The 22,965-nt window shown below is 41.9% G+C and overlaps 2 protein-coding genes across 3 annotated transcripts in view; both read left to right on the top strand.

The window, feature by feature from the left end:
• The window catches only part of LOC126561728 (protein hu-li tai shao), a 272,847-nt gene that overhangs the window by 240,070 nt on the left and 9,812 nt on the right, over positions 1-22,965 (top strand). The window lies entirely within an intron of this gene.
• LOC126562268 (uncharacterized) overlaps positions 15,392-22,965 on the top strand; it is a 55,273-nt gene continuing 47,699 nt past the window's right edge. The window contains exons 1-5 of one of the 2 annotated variants that reach the window (XM_050218728.1): positions 15,392-15,565; positions 18,158-18,853; positions 18,948-19,025; positions 22,603-22,740; positions 22,842-22,951. In XM_050218728.1, coding sequence (XP_050074685.1) covers positions 15,397-15,565; positions 18,158-18,853; positions 18,948-19,025; positions 22,603-22,740; positions 22,842-22,942 — 1,182 coding nt within the window. In that variant the 5' untranslated portion in view covers positions 15,392-15,396 and the 3' untranslated portion in view covers positions 22,943-22,951. The remainder of the gene's footprint in view (positions 15,566-18,157; positions 18,854-18,947; positions 19,026-22,602; positions 22,741-22,841; positions 22,952-22,965) is intronic. The other variant, XM_050218727.1, reaches the window with a different exon arrangement.

Below are 22,965 nucleotides of genomic sequence, written 5' to 3'. Positions count from 1 at the left end.
ACATTTGGTTCCATCCCTATTGCTGGATGAATTTGTTAAAAATATAATTACGTTACATCATACACGTTAATCATATATAACATTCGCCCCTAATAAAACAAGCGAATTCCTTAATCAAACCTCAAAATAAGCGAAATTAGCAGATTCAATAAACCTTTGTTTTGAATAGAGATGGGAATCGATATTCATTCCGCAAAGCTTGATCCGTCACTGTAGGGGCCCAAAACTTTCTAATCCAATGAGCACCTTGAAGGGACTAACTCCGTCACTGAGCGGAAGTACGTTCTCCACTCCAGGTATCATCCGATCATCAGAAGCTAGTCCACAAAGAAGTGCCTCATGTTCGCGTCGCCGATCAGCAGAAGAAAATTTCTTCCCCTCTGAATTTGGATGTCTTAACGAGAATCATCCGAATTCTCAAGCAAACTTTTCCTTTCCCGGCCATCAGATGTGATAGAGAGTACGTTGCACAGCAGCCTGCAAGAAGATGTTGATTAACGGGTAATACAAGTTCGAAGGGCTAAGAGGCCATTTCTTAGTAAGCTAAATTGCACATCGAACATGATAATAAAAAGCGTTACCACCCCGAGAGGTCTAGCCCAGCCATTTCTGACTTCTATTACTCTGTTTCATGCGTAGCAGGATGATCAGTCCTACGCACGGAAAGACGGTAAGGACAAAATTCGATACACGGTCCTGCGGTGTTAATTCTGATCCGGTTACTGCTTCATCTGCTAGCCCGACCGCTGTGGCCTCTATTCTTTGATATTGGTTACTAAGATAAGATAAATCACAATAAACCGTTCTTTGTGACGAGGATATTGGAGACATTGATTATGGCGAGTTATAATACGATTATGGCGAGCAATACGGCCTGGCCATTCTACTGGAACAAAAAAAAAATGTTTAATGAAAATCTCATTCTACCATAAAGAAACATTCTTCATTTGAATGATTTACAACATTGCAACGTGACTCTGTTGGTGTATCTAAATATATAGACTTTGACTAAGGAGCAACTTTACCGTTTTGCTACTCCCTAGACACCAGTGAGGCAGTTATGTCCTAAAAAAACAAACAACCTATCATATGACTTGAAATCTGCTACCTATTTACGATCCTCTGCAGCTAAATGGGACAATATGGTTTAAATATCCACGGATTGCATGAGCATCGAATGCCATTGATTGCTGTGTCGACGCCTAGATCGCGCATGAAAAGTAAGTAAATGAGAGAAACCATCTGATGCGCTCGTCTGGTAGAGGCACCAGCGGCGCCCACGGCTGGATCGGATTTCAAATCCAGTCCGGACCGTTTCTCTCCGAGTCGCTGACTAGCCATTGAGTTACAGTCATAGTACAATTAAGTAATAGAAAGCCAAAAGTATTGGCCTGCTATTTCTGGCTTTCTATCCAGAGGTTCAGGCGCCAAAAATGGTGTTGCTATTTATCAGTTGTTAGTGACGATCTAGTGGTGGTAAAAAATTTCTTCCATCTTTATATGATGTTAAATTCCGATTTCACTCAACCCAACAAAAGTCAGAACTTATGTTCTGACTAGTTTTTTGTTGTGTGCGGGTCTATACACCGTGGGCGCTAAGCGTAACGCCGTTACTCGCTCCTGTCACTGTGTTACAGGACCTGACGTATCCACTTCGGCGTTGTTCGGCTTACGCGCCATCACCGAGGGCTCTCTCCATCGCCAGCACCGGTAGCGTAAAGACGGCAATTCTCGTTCTATTGTAATCCGTCTTCACGCAAAAAGCGTCGAAAGAACACGAGCTTGGAAATGGAAGACGAGCAGCGTCGTCTATCGCAGCAGTTTGAAACCCCGATGGCTACTTTTCTACCGTCTGGGTATGGTCAGCAGCTCCTGCCGAACGCTGCGCCCTTGGATCAACATTTAGGAGCATTCCCAAACCAGCATCCGCCATCGCTCTCGATAGCGTCCCCAAGCCAACATCCGCCATCGCTCTCAACGCCGTCCGTCTCTCAAAGCCAGCATCCGCCGTCACAGTCAAACGTGCCTCAGAATGAGCCGAAATCGTTGTAGCCGCCGACGCCTCTTCCGTTGGAGTCGGTGCCACCATAAGCCATAAATATGCGGATGGATCGATAAATGTGGTGCAGCACGCGTCTCGCATTTTAACAAAAACAGAAGGAGGCTACAGCCAGATAGATCGAGAAGGGCTGGCTATCATATTTGTCGTTACACGATTCCATAAAATGATATATGGTAGGCATTTCTGCCTGCAAACCTTCCTGCAGATTTTCGGCTCAAAGAAGGGCATTCCCGTAAATACCGTCAATCGGTTGCAATGGTTCGCGTTAACGCTTCAGCTGTACGACTTCGAGATTGAGTACATACCAACGGAAAAATTCGGGTATGCAGACCTATTATCGCGACTCATCAACAAGCATGAAAAGCCGGAACCGGAATACACGATCAGAAGTTGCAGCAGCTACGGAAAATGATGCTCTACTGCGCGAGGTTCATCAGTACGTCCTGAAAGGTTGCATTCTTTTCGGAGAGAGGGTGGTGCTTCCCGCTGTTTTGCAGAAAAGATGTTTGAGCCAGCTACATCAAGGACATCCGGGCATCCGGCGGATGAAAGCAATAGCAATCGCGCGCAGTTTCGTTTACTGGCCATCGTTGGACAACGACATCGCCGACTGCGTCATTACCTGCGAAGCATGCCAAGCTGCAGTCAAATCCCCTCGTGCTGAAACACCATCATTCTGGCCAAAACCATCCGGTCCTTGCCACCTGCATATCGACTACGCTGGACTCCTGGATGGTTACTACTTCCTGGTTGTGGTAGATACCTTTTCTAAGTGGCCTGAGATAGTAAAAACGGGTTGGAACCAGGAACGGTTCACCAGTGAGATTTTCAAAGAATTCTGCGAGTGTAACGGTATTGAGCACATCCGGATCCCACCGTTTCATTCGCAATCGAACGGCCAAGCTGAGCGGTTCGTGGACACTTTTAAGCGAGCACTGAGGAAAATACGCGTCGGGAGCACATCGCTTGAAGAAGCTTTGGATTTGTTTCTCCAAACGTACCGATCCACACCAAATCCTTTCTTGGCTCAACGCACCCCTGCCGAGGTTATGTTCGGCAGACCAGCCAAAACAGTTCACCATCTATTGCGGCCTCCATTAGCATCGGAGGCTTCGACGAGGACGACTTTCGCGAATGGCAGCCGGGCGACCCAATTTATGCAAAAATGTACCGGGCGAACGCTTGGAGCTGGATTGCTGGGAGGATCGTCCGCAGAGTTGGTTACGTCATCAACGAGATTATTACGCAAGACCAGCAAAGACATCGACGCTACGTGAATCAGCTCCGCCATCGTATTGCTGGCCTATCGGATCACGCCGAGCAAAATCAAGATCAGCTGCCGCTTCATGTCCTATTGGATGAATGGGACTTGCCGTCACGTCAGTCATCGTCTTCCGTGCCACCGTCCACATCACTACTAGCAGCATCGGCACGATTAGAAACGCAACAAACGCCAGCATCATTGCTAGCTGCATCGCCACAACTAGAGGCACAGCAAACATCAGCATCATCGCTAACAGCGCCAGCAGAGCTACAGGCACAACAAGCTCTCGCGGCTATCCACAGCAACATCTATTCCATCTCGCCTCGTAGGTTCGGAGCGTACCAGCTGACCTAAAAGGGGAAGATGTTTTTTGCGAGTCTATACACCGTGGGCGCTAAGCGTAACGCCGTTACTCGGTCCTGTCACTGTGTTACAGGACCTGACGTATCCACTTCGGCGTTGTTCGGCTTATGCGCCATCACCGAGGACTCTCTCCATCGCCAGCACCGGTAGCGTAAAGACGGCGATTCTCGTTCTATTGTAATACAGTAGCTAGTAATAAATTATATGTGTTTGTTCTTTTAAATACTGTGACCGTATACATCATTTTACTGAAGTGACATAACACTAAATTTATGCTGAAGGAAAACGCCAAAAAGCGCAACATTTTTAAACGATGAGTGCAAAGGACTGTGTTGGGGTTATATGTGGACGTGAATTATTAAACACAAACCGGGTGAGTTGATTGACAGAGCAAGTATTTTAAAGGTGTCCAAACCCGTGAGGATGCGATGGTTTAACTTGTCAGAGACCTGTTTCACACAAGGCGTAAATGAGAACCAAGAGAAGTAGATCCAGTCGAAGATCAGATACATCCGTAGATGGCGCAATGGAGCTCTAAACGGAGTATTCTAGGAACGAATTAACGGATGGGTTAAGTCAACACAATGCATGAAGATCTGTTTAACAATGAGTGACATAAGAAAGAGAAGAAAAATAAGAAGACATTGAAAGATAGAATTAGAACATGAAGAATAGGAAGAAGTTATAATTTTCATTCAATAAGTTAGATTATCTTTTCTAACATCTAGAAAGTTATATGTCAAGGCGCAAGAAACCAATTAATTAAACTAAATTAAACACTTAGACGTTTTCATAAAACATTACACAAAAATTCAAAAATCCTTTCATTTAGTTTTATTGTAAAGAATACTTTATTTGCTTGTATTCAAACACACAAACATGCTGTAGATAATTTTCGTAGCGCACTGTAGCTGTGCACATGTTCCTTTCCACGCATGCTCAATTGATAAGCAGAGGCATGAAAAATAACAACAAGCAGTGCCGCTTGCCTAAAGTGAGTATATAGCGTCTAGTAGATCTCAGGAGCTGGTCCCGTGAGCAGCAGTATGTAAGTTTTCAAAATCATCGTTTAAACATAGCATTCGTGATTGCGTGTGAAGTTTATTCGAAGCGCTAGTGGCCGGTTTTCCTCGTTTTGGAATGCGTACCGCGTGGATAGCGGCCAAGTGAATGTTTGTGTGTGTGTATGTGTGTGTCTGCTCTGTCTTTCAACGGTTGAATTGTAAACAAAATGTTGCTCTTCGTCATGAGGGACATTATTTTCGGTTGAACTGTGTTTTGTTGTCTGCTATCGGCAATTTCGTTTCCCTGAATTGTTTGCGACCTCTGCACGTGGGGTTGAAAAAAAAAAGACGAGTTACTTGAAGCGTACCAGAATATGACTGTTTATAATTAATTAACGTGTTAGTAATATTTATGTATTTGTTTGGCGGGTGTGACTGGTGGGTAGTGTGTTGCTTTTGAATATTGTATTTTTATATTGTATGTGCATTAAAGTATGATTGAAAAGTGAACCAGTACAGGTCGTATGAACGAATATAACAATAATAATGTACTAGTTTCCCCCTCTTTGTCATGCTTGTTTAACGGATTAAATATTCATCCCTTTGAAACAACAAGTGGCTGTTTGAATATTAATGCCTCGCCATGGCAACAGGCCTTGACAACCGACCAAACAGTAGGGAAGAGTGAGTAGGAACTGCGGGGAAACAGAATGTGAAGAACTTTTCGCTCGGTAGCTCCAACATTCGCGAAAAAGTATTTGCAATGTTAAACTATGGCATACGCAGCAGTCTTAATTAAAACATTCCGTAAAAATGTGAAGAAAAGGTATGAAAAAGGACAGTTTTATGCGTGTTGGTTCCGTTTTAGGAGTGAACTGGCCCAATGACATAGGAACTAACGGAAAAGATGTGAAAGAAACGGTGGAAAATGGAATGAAATGAACGTTGAAGCTGTGCCCTGTGATATGGTTACGTATTGACCAGTGATTGGAACGATGACCAACCCTGCAATGCTTGCCCGGATACCCGGAAGCAAAAAGTGAAGAAACTTCTTTCTATGGCCCAGTTTAGTCGTGAAGCGGAAATGGTAAGATAATGGTGACGGTTTCTGGCACACAAGAAACATGGAGCCTAACTTTGCGCAACAATGTGCCATGGCATGATGATTGATGTCAGTGTGACGGTAAAGTTGGGATGAAGCCGATTACCGTTGATGCTGGAACGACGCTTAAGGCGTCCATTGTAATTTAATTGGAATGACAGATGACGCCAGAACGTACCGAGGGAAAGCATGGCCACAAAATTGTCGTAGTTTATGTGGTTCTATCGTTTGAACTACCGGAGACTAGAAGTGGGAGCGTGTATTCGACACGTACAGCTGTTAAATCGCTTAATAATCTTAACGTGGGCAAGAAAAAATTCAAATATTGAAGAAAATAAATTTAGCATTTGTAGATTTTTTATGTTTTCAACACAACGACCACAACTGTGAGCTATACATTTAATTATGTTATATTTGAAATGAAAAGATGTTAAATGTTCACTTTCATATTCTAAAAGATTATCATTTTTTTCCTTATTTCTCGACCCTGTTTTGAATAAAACATAAGAAACTAACTTAAAAGACCAGGCGCCTCCATTTCATGTTTCGCCTGTGTGCCAATGATTCGCGACAGGAGTAGGAGCTTCTCACTAGAGTACCACTCGCATCGATGTGATTGTTAATGGTACCACTTTTCAGAAAATTGTTCCCAACACTCTCATGCTGCTAACAACAATGCAGACAACATGAACTGTTAATGTATCAGCGGACGATACTGGGTTGCCGCTGCTTCCCGAAAGGGCGGCAAAAGGATGGCAATAAAATGTAAAAGCTTTTTGTTTTTTCCCCAGACATACATCACACCGAGTCAGTGGGAAGCTTGACGATCTTTTGTCGCCAAAGTTCAATCCAACCCATCAACGAACAGTGAGAGCGAAGTTGAAGATTGCTTAACGAGGGTATTGATGAATGAGTAGTGACGGCAACGGTGATGCTCTGAAAGCAGCACAAATTTAGCTCACTCAAAGATGCTCCAAGATGAAAATAGCTGGCAAACAACATTAAAACGTTTCACAACCGCTTTAAAGATCCACTTGGGAAGGATATTTGCTGTAAAGCTCTTCCGGAAAGCAAGAAGCTCCAAGTGTTTTTTAAGGCTACCCGTGGACAACCCGGTAACAAGAACCTTTTGCTCAGCAAGCAAACACTAGACGCATCACGGTCATATCTGCATCAGCAGAACGATAGGACCTTGGGGGATTAGATAGTGGGAACTTTTCAGCCTTTATTCAATGAATATTTTCTCTGAAAAGGTGCATATTTTGCGTAGAATGAACCGAGCTGTAGATAAAGTTTGTGATGAATTTTGCTGAATTTATCATAGGACGAAAGTATGTTTATTCTCATCCGGTGAAATTCATTCAATGTCAATATTTATTCTCGTTCGGTTACAGATACGGGGAATTGAAATCCAACGCAATGCAAACAAAAGATTCTACTCTGCTCCGATTCTATGCAAACAGTCAACCATTGGGTCGTTTTTCTTAGGAGTTCACTGTTCGTTTTGTTTTGTGTTGATTCATTCACATTGACATGGGGCAAATGCAGAACTCGGGTTCAGTTCGCAAGGCAACGTTTCTTTGCATATTCTGCAAGTATGACTTACTATTACGTCATTGCATTGACAGTATTGTAATGACGATTGTTTTTATTTTTTGGCAGAAGTCATTTACTTAAGTGATTTCGGTTTCTTTATATGCAATTATATTGTATTATGTTTTGCTGTTTTAAAAATAAAGCTATTAAATTGAGCATAAATCGTTCATTCAAAGTGAATGTTTGCAATAGGATAAGGATGCTGATCATATTGTACGACATTTTTATGTAAATCAGTATCGGAGCTGAGAGCTGGCATGAGTTTTTACGATCCGGTAAGGCTTTTTTCACCTGAACGTTGGCTCCGAGAGGCTATATTTCAACATATTTATGCGTTCTGGGGCGTGATTTGAATCGATGTGATAAATAGTTCGTGCAATTGTAAGTGGACATTTTAATGTTGGCGTTGTAAAGCTATTGATAGTCAAATGGCCTAGCGTAAGATGATAAGCTGAGAGTTCCCAATATTGAAATGCAAAAAAAAGGATGAAGTACAATATTGGAAAAGTTTTTTTTTATTCATGAAGGAATAGTGGAAAAGTTTTATAACAGATAAATTATCTTTTATCTAATTATTATTAATCTTTTTATCCTGCAGTCGTCTAAAAAGATTTCTTAACTGCACATAGCAGTTGTTCTGCCAAAAATCTTGTAAGTGTAGGTAAATTTAGGGAAGCCAGTTACTTTTTAATTTCTCAAATATCGGTCTTGTCCTAGTATAGTTGAAACTAGATGAACTAGGAATTGTATACTATACCTGGATGCACAATTGTTAGAGAATAATGAGAATATGAATAGCATCCACTATTCAGCAGAAGCAGACACATAAGCGATCTGAGGATAGAGTTTTGTGTTTGAAAGATTGTAGTTATTATGTTTAGAGAAACAAAACAAAGCTGTAGTCGATGTCGAGGATAAGGATCCAAATCCCCACTAAAGTAGGAGTCACAATTGAATCTAATAAATGTCAAACATTTGTCGCCACAAAACTCACGTGCGCTCCGGAGACACGGATTTGTGAAAATCTGAGTTATTCTTGCTTAGCATGTTTCGAGAGGAAATTGTGCAGAAGAATTTTTGGGCCCGAATGTGTTGACGTGGTCCAGTAATAATTAGTAAAATATATTTGGAAGAATAATGGTGAAGCTGCTACAACGGCGGTGAGCTGATGATGTCATGCCAAATATTTTATCACCAAAAAAACATTCAGTCTACAATTTGATTACAGTTTTTTTAAGCTGGGTTTGTTGCAAATGTATAAATTTGATTGAAAATCGAATTATACGAAACATTCTGTCAATCACACTGATGACATTGCCAAAAAAGAGTGCAGTAAATGTATAGCTATTTCATCCCGCATTCGTGCCACGTGCCTCGATAAAGGAAAGTCTTCACATCGCTAGATCCAGTGTGACGAAGGATAAATGCAAATAGTAAAACAAAAAATCATTGCTGAAACGTCATACTTTACTTAACAGACACAGGCCAAACAATGAACGGTTAACATAAACAATGGAATGCTACACTCGATTAAACACCAGATGTTTTAGGTTTCGACCGTATCCTGATGATGGAAAATAATTTGCCCGCAACGCGGCAGCGTACGTCACTGTTGGCGTAAATTCTGCAAAACCCAGCTCCCAGGGTTCCAGGGCACAAATAAAACCCACCAGACCAGTCGCAGGTGTTTGTTTATTTGAAAGAAAATTTGTATTCTACGGTACCGGCCAGAGCCGTACATTCAAAGTAGGTGTAACATTCTTCAAAACGCTGTCAGGTGAGGTAGTTACAGCTTTCGTACCCACCGGCAATGAGTATTTTATTGCGATGTACTGTGTATGGTTCGGCTGTGTGCAACGTGATTAAAACTTTACTTCAGCTAATGGAAGCGCACTATTCCAACAACAAAAAAACGCCTTTATTCCGGCTGAAAAATTCGCACAAATGTAGTAAGCGCCAGAATCCCACGTGTGGTTGCTGGGGTGGCCACTGTTTGGCGCCAACATCTGTCATAAACAGCATGACATCAGCATGACAGCTTTGATTGATCGCACGCGACACGTCACGCGCGGAATCGTGTTGAGTGAGTCAGTGATTTCTTCACCGTGGTGGAAATGATTGGCCACACTCCACGGACTAATGTTTGCATCATTAGGCAATTGGAGCTCGGTGCTACGGGTGCACCGGTGCATTCGGTGGCAGCGTTCCAGCAGCTGTGCCCGAGCACACGCAATTAGCACGCGTTTTATTCGCGATCTGCACTGCAACGCGAAGGAGAACCTAATAGAGATGCTACTAAATACCAGCTGTCTCGTAGTAGAGTAGCGTGTGTTGGCGCATTAGTGAAAGGTCGAAAAAGTCAACTCATGAAACATCACCATTAATTGAATCTACAACGTTTAGAACTCAGGATTTACGCGAGCAATCCGGTGGTTGGAAATTTAAAGAATGTTTCTTTGTAAGTTTTTCGAAATCTTCGCTGCTTGGGATTTTAATTTCTTAAAGCGAATGTGACAAATCTTTCATATTTCAATGACACTTTAAGAGACTAGACTGCGGTATACAGCGCGTGGAAGATTTAATATTCCATATAATCCCAATATGAAGGGTTAATCGAAGAAGATGATTAATGCCACCCTGTCTGGCAGACTTCATTCTTCCCAAATTCTGCTTCTGCTTTTTATCATAATCATAATCATCATCATCATCACTTGCCTTTCGTCGATGGACGTAAAGTTTTAGTGAGCTGACTGTACCAGCTGGTGGTCCAGAAACGCTATTTATTATACACATCTCTAAAACAAAAAAAAGGATCTTCTTTAACGCCCCGGAATGTCTGTCTTGCTGCAGGATGATAGTTTAGTTTCGAACATTTCGTTTTTTTTTTGTAGATAATTTCATCTGACAAGCAAAAGCTGTCCCAAAACGCAAGCCGGCAATACCCATATGTTTGATTTTCTAATTTTAGTTTCTTTCCATCCCCGGAACTAACCTTATGGTGGCGGGGTTTCTAACGTGTGGACACGATAACATGTGTGTGGTGAGAATGTTTTTCTACACAGCTCCACCGTTCGGTAGCGTGTGACTGTGTTTTACCATTCTTTTCTATGGTTTAACGGAGTTTTTTTTTTCTTCTACAAGACTCGTTCACAGTAAAAAAGAAACTTGCTGGCGGGCAGAAGGATGTCGAGTGAGTTTATTTTGCAAATGGCTTTAACCACTTCCGATTTCCCGCCAGTTTACAAAGCGCCAGTTTCGAGCGCTTGGACCGAAACCGACACGGGAATTGTTTATTTGTTGATTGATTGTCTCGTGGCGTGAAACACAAATCGGCAACAGAAATGTTCGGGAAAGCATGCTGCAGGTCAAGTTTTGATGTTTGAATTTTTCGAACTATATATTTTTACAGCTTGCGGTGTTGGTAATTAAATGTCATGAATTGTTTACATTCTAGTTGGCCCATGTTTATGTTAAGCTGTTTGGGTGAAATTGATTTTACAGCAAAAAAAAAGGGTTGATGTGGTATTTGGAATTCGAACAATGGATTAATATTTGATGTCAAAACGGTTGTTAATAAGCTGAAAAGTAATTTTACTCGAAATCATACTTGTTTGGATAAAAAAATCATTCCTTTAAATTGTATTAAAGCTTGTTGTTATGCAAGAGAGAGCAAGTTTAAAAATGAGTTTAAATTTTTATAGCTCGCTCGTTAATCTCATCAATGTATTTATTATCACCAAGATGGACAGCAAAGATTCCTTCAATTTACAACCCGATGGACGTGAGCCTTGCGCTGCATTCAACTATATTTAGCCAACCATTTACGATTGCACTCTTTAAATAACGCATTGTTTCGCGCCATGCTCGTTGATGGATAAGAATGTATGGGGATTTAATTAAAGGCAGCATACACGGTATGAAATTGAAGCACGGAAAGGGACGTGAAAAGCTGGTGGGAAAAGTGTGCAAAATTATTGCAGTGTAAATTTCATTACCCTACTTCTTGCAGGGAGAATGATCCACTTACCTACCTTCTTTACTCGCTCTTTCCTCCTTTTTTTTTCGAACAGTTCCGAAGATGAAGATTTCTTGCAACGTTTGACGTTTCTTTCAACGTTGAGCTTGCTCTCGGGCTTGTCGTTCGTCGGTTGCCGATAAATTAGCGCATGCAAACAATTATCGAAGCGATATATTTTTACTCAACTTCAACGAAGCAACCAATTAGTCATCTGTTAGGGATGCGGTAGGATGCCGGAGTTCGGTAGTGGAAAGCGGAAAAAAAGAAAGACATTGTGAAAAAGTGCTGAAGATTGGCGGTCGGTACGGTGTTGAAAGAGGTGTGTTAGTGACAGATTGGTACTGGCGGTAATTGACTATTTAAGATACACATCCAACATGCCAAACCAAGTGTGAAAAGTTGCTGCAGCGGAGTGGATGGCGCAGCCAGAGCTTGTAGCACATTTAACGAACTCGTTATCGAAAGGTTTTTGGAAAGGAAAAGATATTTTGCTCTCCAAGAGTTGAATATTTGCTAAAGCTTAAAGCATAATTAATTAGCTAGGTACTTTTAAATCGGATAAGATTTAAAATGAGCGACTCGGAGGTACCTAATCCAATCAGTCTGGACTTCTAGTCCGAATCCAGGACTTTTCAATCATGGAGTAATCATAATTCTGAAACCCTGAAATGGAAAAGGAAATTTCAAAATGTAAGTTTTCTCCGTCGCAACATTAAAAACAATTCCTCAAATACATTACCTTACGTGAAGAATACGCTTCAACACCGTTGTGTTTTTCCCTGGAATAGAGTTTATCTGTCTTGAACAGTGATTAACCATAGCCGTAGCTCATGCGTTCAAGCAAACAAGATAAAAACAAACAAATTCCCTTTGCTTTATTGGTTTGCCAGTAATGTGCAGCATACAGAACGGGCTGGCCGAAAAACAATTGCACGCCGTTTACACCGGCGGCAGCTTCATCGGTGGGTACTAATTCGTTTGAAGTTATAAATAGTACTGATGCGAAAAGGAGGCATTTACACACTATTTGTTTTCCCTGGTGGGCCATTTTGGTTCCCACCCGGCCGAAGATCACACACAGCTCCCATCCAGATGTGTGCAGCTGGGATGCTAAGCCAGTTGGATAGTAGCACCGTAATCAAACCGTCGACCAAACCTCGAACGCAAAACGAGTTGAAGTAAACGAGGTCCTCGAAAATCGAAAACACTCACCTTTGTTTGGATGAAATTTGAGCTACCTAGACTGGAAAGTGTATGTTTCGTTTAGTAGCGAGTGTCAATATCGAGAGTGTTTGAAGTTCACCATCCAGACGGTTGCTCACGTGTTGCTCATACTCATCCTTAATGTTTGAAAGTGGCGATAACGCACAAGGAAGGCAACGTGTGTGTGTGTGTACGCTCAAACCATTTTACCACTCGCGAGCTAAGTGAGCACATATCGGGTGAGAGCGTACCGTGAGTACCGGATTTGAATTAGAAAACGCAGTAGTCCAAAAAAAAGCAGTGAGTGACACACGTAGTGAAGAAAGGAAAACCATTCGAACGGATTTTATCCGTCCCGCGCTCTGCAGACGATTATCTTTCACAAGAAACAACGGCCCGACGGTCTGTGTCTTCTGTGGCCTCTGAGTTACTGCGATCAGCGCGTAGTGTACCGGGTCGTGGGCAGAAACGCTATTTTCAGTTACGATCTGGGCCACCGTGAGGGCAACACCGTTCGATACGAGCCGGTCCTACCAGACCGTCGTTAAAGGATTATGTGCGGTACCGTACAAGACCGTGGTGTTTGTTAAATGTTATCAGTACAGGATGCGCTGACAACATTCACTAATCTGTTTAACAAAGCGTGATGCATAGTGTTGCAAGTGAACTTAATTAATTTAAAGTGAGTGACAAGTTGGCGAATTAAATAGCCAACTACGTACGAGCAAAACAAGTCAAACAAGTTAGAATTCGTAGGATAAGGCCTTCCATGGTTCTAGTTCGAAAGATTTCTCAAGAATACGTCCTTATTCCTGTAACATCCATTCTAGACGTTCTCTGGCGTTATTGCTTCTAGTGCGTACCGATGCAATTTGACCACCGAAACCAAATGACCCCGATTCCCTTCGCGTTAGTTGACGGTTCGAGCGATGGCTTTCACTTTCTACCAGCCCCAAATCCAGTCATCGAGAACGTGCAATTGGGCAGCAGTGTTTGTCACAATTTGTCGTTCGAATATCGGGAAACATGTGTATGCGTTTACGGGCGATTTCGGCCAAGTGTGTGCATCGTGTGTCGTTCGTAGCATCGGGTGTGTCAACATCGGGTGAGAAACACCAGAAACAAAAGTTCATTCCCCATTTTTTTTTGCTTCCCCCTCCCTGCTTTTTGGGGAGTGAGAATTATTTTTAAACACCCAAAAAATCCCGCATTTCGAGTCAAACCGTCGAACCGTTGGCCGTTGGCGGACATCAGATATTTTTTTACGTTTGGATTTGACTCTGTGTGCGTGTACGTGTGTTGGCTTAGGTTTGTTTTTTTGTACAGCTCGTTGGTTGCTTTTGCCTTTCATCGCGGCTACCTACCGTGTAATGTTTCACGGCAGGCGGTATTTCATGCACTGTCTAAACTTCCTGCTTCGCTGCGAATCGCTCAGGTTCTGTCCTTAATGGTGTGTGCTCCTGAAAGTAATAAAGAGGGAGAGAGAGAGAGAGAGTGTGTGTGAAAAAAGACTCACCCAAAACACGCACCGTGTCGCGTGGCGTTTGAAGCTGGAGCACCGCCGCACGTTGGGTCGTGCACGCGGCAAAACCGCGTTTTCAGCTGTGGGAATTTATCTTCTTCGTTCGCGACAACCGATTGCGGGCGAATGTGAAGCTCATATTTTAATCGGCACGCTCGATCATCCCGATCTACGCTGCAACGATCACTTTACGCGTTGTGCCGGAATTTGGTGAATTTTCCCAGGGCTCGCGAGGATTCGAACGGTGTAGCCATCGTGTGGCTCGCATAGTTTATTTATACCTGCACGATCTCTTCAACGCAATATTGACGAGCATTAATTCGACTGCCCCAGCAAGATCGCGAGCAAGACAGCACAATAACCAACGAAGCAAACCAACAGCCAACATCGCGTGAAGAAAACACCGACCAAACGATGCGATACGCGGGCCGGCCACGGTTTGGTGAGAATGCAGGTGCAAGTCGCGGGCTTTCAGGCCCACAATCACAATGCGTACGTGATCGCGATCGATCGTGCGAAGAGAGTTTGGACGGCAGGGTGCACCCGGGTGTGTTTTGAGTGACATCGGTGCACAGTCGAATGGCGGACGGTTGACATTCTGCCGAAGCAGACGACACTGACAAAACAAACAACCTTTTCCGACAGCTCGTGTGCTCATTTTCCCCGGGGGAAAATTTTACGCGCAATGAAAACTGCAGCCTACTTTTCCTTCGTACCTTCAATTGTTTCGCTAGCCGAGTTGTGATTGGTGTGCCTGTTGTGCGATTGTTGTTTCGGTGTGCGTCTGGGGATGGGGTTTGAGAGCAATTTTAACGAGATTTTGCAATTCTAGCATAGCGATGCAGTAGATAAAGAATCGACAGTGCTCTAGTGTTCTGGCGGTGTATGAAAATGTGAACCGGCGGTTGGCAGGATTTGGTGCTTCCGAGATCTTTTGTTAGGCCGAATGGTGTTGGTGCACCGATTGTGGTAGTGTAGCTGGTTGTTTTTATTCGGTTGCCCCCAACAGTATCTTACAATGAAACACGAAAGTCAACGGTGGTGAGTGTGTAGTGCGATCGAGCGTAGAATAGTACATGTGCAAGAAAATATAGCAGAGCAGATAGAATAGCTACGTATAAAAATCGTCCACTAGTGCAAGTGAAATTCGAAAGAAAGAAAGTGATCTACCGAAAGAAAAGTGTGCTAATCTCAGTGATAGTGAGTAGTGATAAAAGTTGGTGATCGATTTGGTGCAGCAACGGCGTTAAAAGTCCACTACAATGTCGACTACGTCGATCTCTCGCGAGGAAGAGCGGAAACCGCTGATGGAGGAGTTTTACCGGCAGCGACGAATTCTGCTTGGCTGTACAATCCTTATCGGTGTGGCAGCCGTCATATGGATTGTGGCAATTTCCACCGATCACTGGTTCATCGTAACAGGTGGCCAAGGTAAGCCCCAGAGAACGAATGTAAACATTGATCGCCATCGGGTTTGCTCAATCGTAACGAATCGCTTACAATCCTGGGGAGGAATATTTTCAAACACACACATATATGCATGTCCGAATCCAAATAGTTGTCCGGAAGCGTCGGGAAAGGGGCCGGGCTGTGGTTCTAAAAATAAAAAATACCAATTCCATAAATTTGCATCTGATGTAAAGAGATGCGCTACTGCCGGTACCGGCGTGGACCAATCAGTGCAGAACGTACAGAATACAGGACAGCGATTCAAATTTATTAATTTCAACAACGGTATGATGATGCCGGTAGCGTGTAGCGCTAGCTCACCAGGGGCGGAAGGCTTTTCAAATGAATGGAAACACGTGCTGAGTACTGGGCGTCTCCATCGCCGTTCCAAATCACATCGTACAATTACCGCGTACGTATCTTAACTTGAAAGAACCGTTTTTCCAACAACTTTGTATGGTGTCTCTGTGAAACACGCTAAGGTACAGATACGGTACGGTTTCATGTTTCTGGTTTACGGGAATGAGAGGGCCCGCCAAAAAAAAAAAGGACGGCCAAGCATTCTTTGAACGTATGCCAAACGGTGGAAAGTATGAAATTTGGCATTCGAGGTGGAAAAGACCACATTTCACCGAACACATCGGCGTGAAACGAATTTTCAGAAAGGTAAAGAACAATGAGTCAAACCAGCGAATGGTTGATTTAATTTTAGTATTGAGGGTCTCTGAATTGTCGCTACCCAAAAAAACCCGAACCAGGCCAATTTCCGTTTAGATTAATTGGCTATTTGTAAATGTTGTTGATTTGTGTGAAATTAAACAATAAATTAATGTTATTTTAAAATTGCGTAAGAGTAGGAATTTTCACTGCGATTTTATTGCTAACTTGTAGGAAAAGTATTTTTTTTGAAAATTCAGCAAATAGAATATATGATCATATGAATTATTTCCAGAAGTTTTTTCCTTTTTTCTTTCTCTTCTACTATGATATTCTTCTTCTCCTTTTTGGCTTCTCCTTTAGTATGATATTCCTAATTTCAAATAATTATGTTTGCATAATTATTATTAATTATTAATCAGCAGATCAAAAACTGAAATTGCACTAGATTGGATTGCATGCCATGCATTAAAAAGTGCATTGTGTCGTGCAGTAATGCATCGGTTCATTCATGGTTCGGCGCCGTTTAATTGGTGGTGGCCTTCACTTTAGAAAAAAAAGATCACGGACTAAAGAACACGTGTTTCGATTACTACTTTCGTTGCGAAACAAGACAGATTGCCGACGGTTAATCTTTTGCCCGGACAGCTCATAATACTCTACGAATATATCATAATGATTCAGACATCCATCTGGCAAAGGTGTGAGAAGATTTATTTGGCTTCAACCTTTTTACTTTCGGATGAATTAAAGGAATAATTCAATTTGACAAAACCTTCGGTTTTTATCGATGGAACACTCCATCACTTTATGCTTAATTTGTTGTAGAATTAAAACAGAATTGTTGAATTTCATTCCCTTTCTTCGATGGAACTAAGGCTCGTTTCAACCAATAGATCTGATTAAACCGTAAGAAAATTGGAACACCAAGAAATATTGCTGGAGAAATGGCGGTAGATGCGGCTTACGCAAATGTTTAGATGGTATGTAATGAAGATCGATAGGAGTAATTTGTTTTAGTTCCCTGCTGGTCGTAAATTTTGAGATCACACCACGCTTGTTAAGGGTTGCATCGTTCGTCGGTAAAGAAAACGCTGGTGAATATACAAAACAGAAAATGATCTGCATGACAGAATACGCAAATGAAGAAAATATGTAAAGAATCTGTTTTAAATTACTTTGGCATTAAAAAGTTGTGCACACCGAAAAGCCATATAATGAATGAAGATGGGCCAATATTGGTTCCTCATCTTTGTTGAACTTTAAAAGATCGAACGCTTTCGGGTCGAGACAAGTAGCATGCAGAGAATAGGATAAATTGTGCGGTAAATGTTTACTCGTTGTTTCGCAACCAGCAGCGAAAGTCAACAGCAACCGTGACCGTACACTTCGTAAGATGTACGATGCTTTGGTTCTTGCTATGGTCGGGGCAAAGAAATCCCCTTGCCAGTGTTCTTGTTGGTTAAAGAGGAAAGCAACATTTAAAAAATAGAGAACTAAAACGAGGCACAAGACCACCAGCAAAAACGCCAATATTCATTACACCGGGGGAGAGCAAATTTTGTAAATTGGTCAGATTAAAAATAAGACCTGGCCTGTTGTAGTGCGATGAAAACTGCAGGACCTCTCGACGGTTCTGTTTAGCCAGTGCGAACGGAACATGTAGATGCAACCGACGAGCGAGCCGAATGTAATTAAGGCGGAAGACAAACAACCGTATGTCAGGATTAAGCTGCGGGAGACCCACGGCTCACGTCGTTCGTCTCGGTCAGCTGTCACATTTCCGTTCGTTTTTCGCTTTGCTTCCTCCTTCGTTGTGCGCCCCCATTCGCCCGTCCCATCGTTGTGACCATTATTTCACTAATTGTTTGAATCTCTGCCTTGTTTCTTTTTGCTTCGGCGTCCATTTGTGCCCAGGAATCTTCATACCGGAAACGAGACGATACTTCAAAACGTCACACTCGGGGCTTTGGAAGATATGCCGCTACGGGGTCATACCGGCCGTGATGGCACAGTCGAACGCGACACGCAACTTCACCACGCTATCGTTCGTGAACGAGAATCGCATCGCCACGATGCGTTCGTCCATTGCGAAGGAACCGTACATCAAGGAGTTCCTGAATGGCGACCTGAAAACGGAAAACCTCACCGAGGTGGACGACACCTTCCGAAGGCATCTGTTCGCGTCCTGGATCGTTAACGATGCGGACCGGTTCCACGAGCTGAAGGATCTGTTTCACGATATTACGGGCAAGGTGCGACAGCAGGACAATGTCGCGGTACAAAAGCTTAAAAATCCACCGCTAATGATGCTCGATCCGACCGACCTGAACTCGGTGCGTGAAACGCTGAAGGAACCGGTAGCCGCCGTGCTGACCACGGTCACCATCAACTCGACCGACATCAACGTGCTGATACCTATCACGCTGTCCGAGGCCCTGTTCGATGACTGGGAGCAGCGGCCGGGTGTGATTTATTTGCTTTGGAGCTTCGCCAAAGCGATGAACATCCCGCCGTACATCGTCAGCCCAAATGGCACCAAGTACATCATCCGACCGCCGTTACCACCGAAGAAAGGGCGCATAGGGAATGGTTACGAGTACACCTCCTTCAGTACGTGCGACGCTCGCATGCTGAGAACGCGACAGTCGAACCGTGCGAATGCGTTTGGATTACTAAGCGTGTTGTTGCTTTCTTTTCGTTGCAGAAAAATGTAAATTCCACAATCTTTTCCCTAGCGATGACGAGATTCTTCAGGATCCCGCGATTGATGACGAACTGCTTGGTAAGTGACAGAGCATTTCGGGAAGAATTTGTATCGGACAGGATGTTATGTTCCTGTTGAATGAGTTTGTAATTAACAGCACGATGTGCATCCCGTTGACGTGCACATACATAATTGCAAAGATCATGTTTTTCTCCATTTTTTGTTTCCGTTTTGTTGAGAAGCCCTTATTAAAACCATTCCTTATTAAAACGCATCCAACTTGTATCATCACACCTCAATTAACTGGCATCCATCGTCCTATTAAAACATATTGCATTTCTTACATCAAAACGACAACGATCACGATGATGCTCACCGTTTGTAGAGAAAGATGAAGCTTTCTACAACCCTGAGTTCCAGACCGAAGGTACGCACCGGCGTCTTCCGTGGCATACATGCTTTCCAGCTGTAATGTGAAGGAGATATTGTAGGAAAATGGTCAAATATATGGCATGTCCATTATTCTCACTCTCACCTACATCCTAGGTTCAATTGTTCTGTGTAGATTGAAGTATGAATTTGCCTTAAACCACTCTAATACTGTACTTAATTAATTAGCTACTTTAGTAACCCAGTTGACCTAGCATCTCACTTAGATATGTTTGTATTTGTGACTCACTTTAAAGCGTTTGAGATTGTGTTTTTGTTTCTTAAAGCATATTAGTCTAGCATAGTGCACTATACAAAATGTGGTTTAGTCTTCACGTCATACACGTCATATTCACTGTGACAGTATATTATTTTGTTTGCAATATTTTATTCGTGTAATTTGAAATGTGCTTCTAACCGTACACATCATTATTCACATCCTCCAAAATCTGGCAAGAGGTTCACGTTTAAATTGCAAACCGCATTCCCAAAAAAAAAAACAAAACACGATAATAAACGACTCATCTCTACGCTTGTCAGCCGAAACTGCATCAAACCATTCGCAAGATTCTGTCACCAGTTCGTTGCTGTGAGGATGTACCGAAGCAACGCAACGCTTGGTACCATATTTCATCCGAGGTTATGCATTTCGCTGTAGCTATTAATTTTTTGCTTGCGAGTCATAAAATATCAACCATAAAAGTGAGCGAACACGAAAACTCCCGGGTACAGGTTGTAACGGACAAGGAACTTGTCTGTACCACTGTCTTGTCAGTGAGTTTTCGCGCCGTGCGTTGGCGTGTTGGTCTGGTCTAAAATGCCCCGGTGATGTTGCATCGACCGTTGCATCGCGCTTTAGTCGTAATTCAAATTTTTATCACTACATCGTGTAACAAAATACAGACTGCAGTGAGCAGAAACGAAAGTTTCCATGTCAGTGTAGTTATTTTAAACGTATTATAGCCACTAAACAGGCACGTGACCCTTATGCATTTGTACGATTCTACAACATTTGGAAACCCTTAGCTGATGTTAACTGTATGGAAGTACATTTATGTGTGCCATTCAATAAAACTAGATGCGCCGCTTTAATGAGGGGTTTTTTGAGTAACAAGAGTGTGTTGATTAAAATGTTTAGTCATTGTTGGAAAATAAAAATGTAAAATTTGATCTATTTTATTAACGATTGTGAGCTCTCTTATGTTCATTTTATACTAATCGTAGCCTTATATGACATGCACATTTTAGTAGTAGTAATAAATCCGTTTGAGCAGTATAAACATATAATTTTCGCGTCCTAACTGTCCAACACGCTCGATGTGGTTTTATATGACTTAATGCATACAGGGTTTAAATGGAATAATCAGTAAAATTTTTCAAATCGATAGTGGAATATTGTAAACTTCTTATGAAACCTTGCATTCATACAGTGGAATATAGTATTCAGTTAGGGGAAATTTCCAACTCAAATGTGGAACTTGGCTCTGAATTTTTTGACGTGCGTTTGAAGTTCCTCCTACGTTTATAGCACCACGCTGTATCATTGTGCTTCATCACACTAGTATTCAGCGGATTTTGTCGCAACAATTGTAAATAAAGTTCTAATTACTGTCGTTTACAGAGTTTCGATACATATACAGGGTTTCGATCCAAATAATTGAACTTTTGAATCACTTAGGGGAATTTTTCAAATGGATAGTGGAATATTGAGCGCTTTGTGGGGAGCTTTGCAATGATACAGTGGGATCTTCAGTTGTGAAAACGTGCTTAACGACAGTGAAACTTCAAACATCATATAGTGAAATTTCTGATAAGCCTTTGAAGCTCCCGTGTTAAAATGGCAAAATGGAAAATATAGTTCAATTTACGGATTTATGAAAAAAAAAGTTCATAGGAAGTTCCTATTACTCTCCTTCCTTTAACTATTGCTAATTTCCCCTTTTTTTTATTCATAAAGGACGGCCAGGCCGTATTGCTTACAATAACTTAAAAGTAAGATACTTTTTTCATCTTTGCTGGGAGACATTTCCTTCTCCGAGCCATAAAAGGGCACCATATCCCGGGTATGCTCGGTTGGCTAATTTCCCCTTAGTAAATGCAAAATTCTATAGCATAATTGAAACGTTCCATAACGGGCTTGTAATATATACTATCTATTTGAAACATTACCCCAAGTGATTCTACAATTCCATTATATGGATTGAAACCCTGTAATTAAACTTTAAGATCACTCAGCAGAGTTTCAAATGATTAGTGGATTATTGTAAGCTTCTTTGGGAACTTTGCAACCATGTAGTGAAACATTGCATATAGTTAAAGGAAATTTGCAACTCAACTGTGGCAATTTTTAATTAGCGGTAGATTTTTTGCCAAGCGTTTGGAGCTCCCATGTTAAAATAGCAAAATGTCATCCAATAGTTTGTTATCTTCAGCACAACGTATCATTAACATTTGAAAGGGTTTAACGCAAGAATTAGTTGAAAAAGTTATCTCTATCACTGTTTCCTCTAACCAGCGCTCATTGCAAAACACCACTGACGTGTAGCAAATTTCCCCTCAATGAATGCAACGTTATATTATACCATTGCAAAGTTGCCCAACGGATTTGCTTTATTCGACTACCTATTTCAACCTTTCCCATAATTGATTCTACGACTGCATTATATGGAATCATTTTCTATTCCGTGTTGGAAACAGAAAGATTGGATAAGCTCCTCCGAAGGGAGGCACTAATAACTACATTGTTAAAAAAATTCGACCGTGGACAGAGTATTTTGCCTATCATTTAGTCTTTCTAGAAGTAAAATCGCAGTAATATCGTATTATTGAAGTCAAAATGTATAATTTTAAATTTTATTTTTAATGCACACGACAGCATGCGTAAACACAATTAAATTTATAAAATAATGCTTTTTGCAATTCTTAACTGTTACTTTAAATATAGTTAATAATACTCAAATATTATCTTAATAATGACTCCGAGCTGTTTTATTTGTTTCAAAAACAACTTTTTGGACAATTATTTTGCGATATTATTTAGAATAAATATTTTGTACTCATAGTCCTGACTCGTAATTCTTTTTGCATGGGTTAATACAACTAACTACTGGTCATTCGTTCAATGTTTTTCAAATGTATTGTAACACTTTTTCCTGACAACAGCCCGTGTTGTGCGATAAATAGCGTTCAATGAATAGAAGAATAATTGCATTTTCCTTTTCCACAGACTATAGCCGGACCGAAGCATCGTTTGCGTGCATTACAGTGTTTGTAATGGTGATGGGGTTCATCTTTTCGATCTACACGTTTTTGAACCCTCGGTACATGTTCAAACGATTGGCCGGCGGAATACATTTCATATCAGGTAGGTTGACAAACATGAAAAACAAAAAAAACCCTTCCGACAGGTAGGATGATAAAGTGTAATATTCCTTTTCACCGATTAATCGTATCGTATCGTTGCAGCTGCGACCAGTATTGTCGTCATTCAGGTGTTGGTTGCTTCCGTTGAGTACGAGAAGGAAAACATATCGTACACCTTTCCGAAAGGTGCCAAATATAGGTAATGTGGAGTGGTCCCGTCATTTGT

The sequence above is a fragment of the Anopheles maculipalpis genome, chromosome 3RL (genome assembly GCF_943734695.1).
Source record: "Anopheles maculipalpis chromosome 3RL, idAnoMacuDA_375_x, whole genome shotgun sequence".
NCBI classification, from domain to species: Eukaryota; Metazoa; Arthropoda; class Insecta; order Diptera; family Culicidae; genus Anopheles; species Anopheles maculipalpis.
This window is presented reverse-complemented; position numbering and strand designations above follow the sequence as displayed.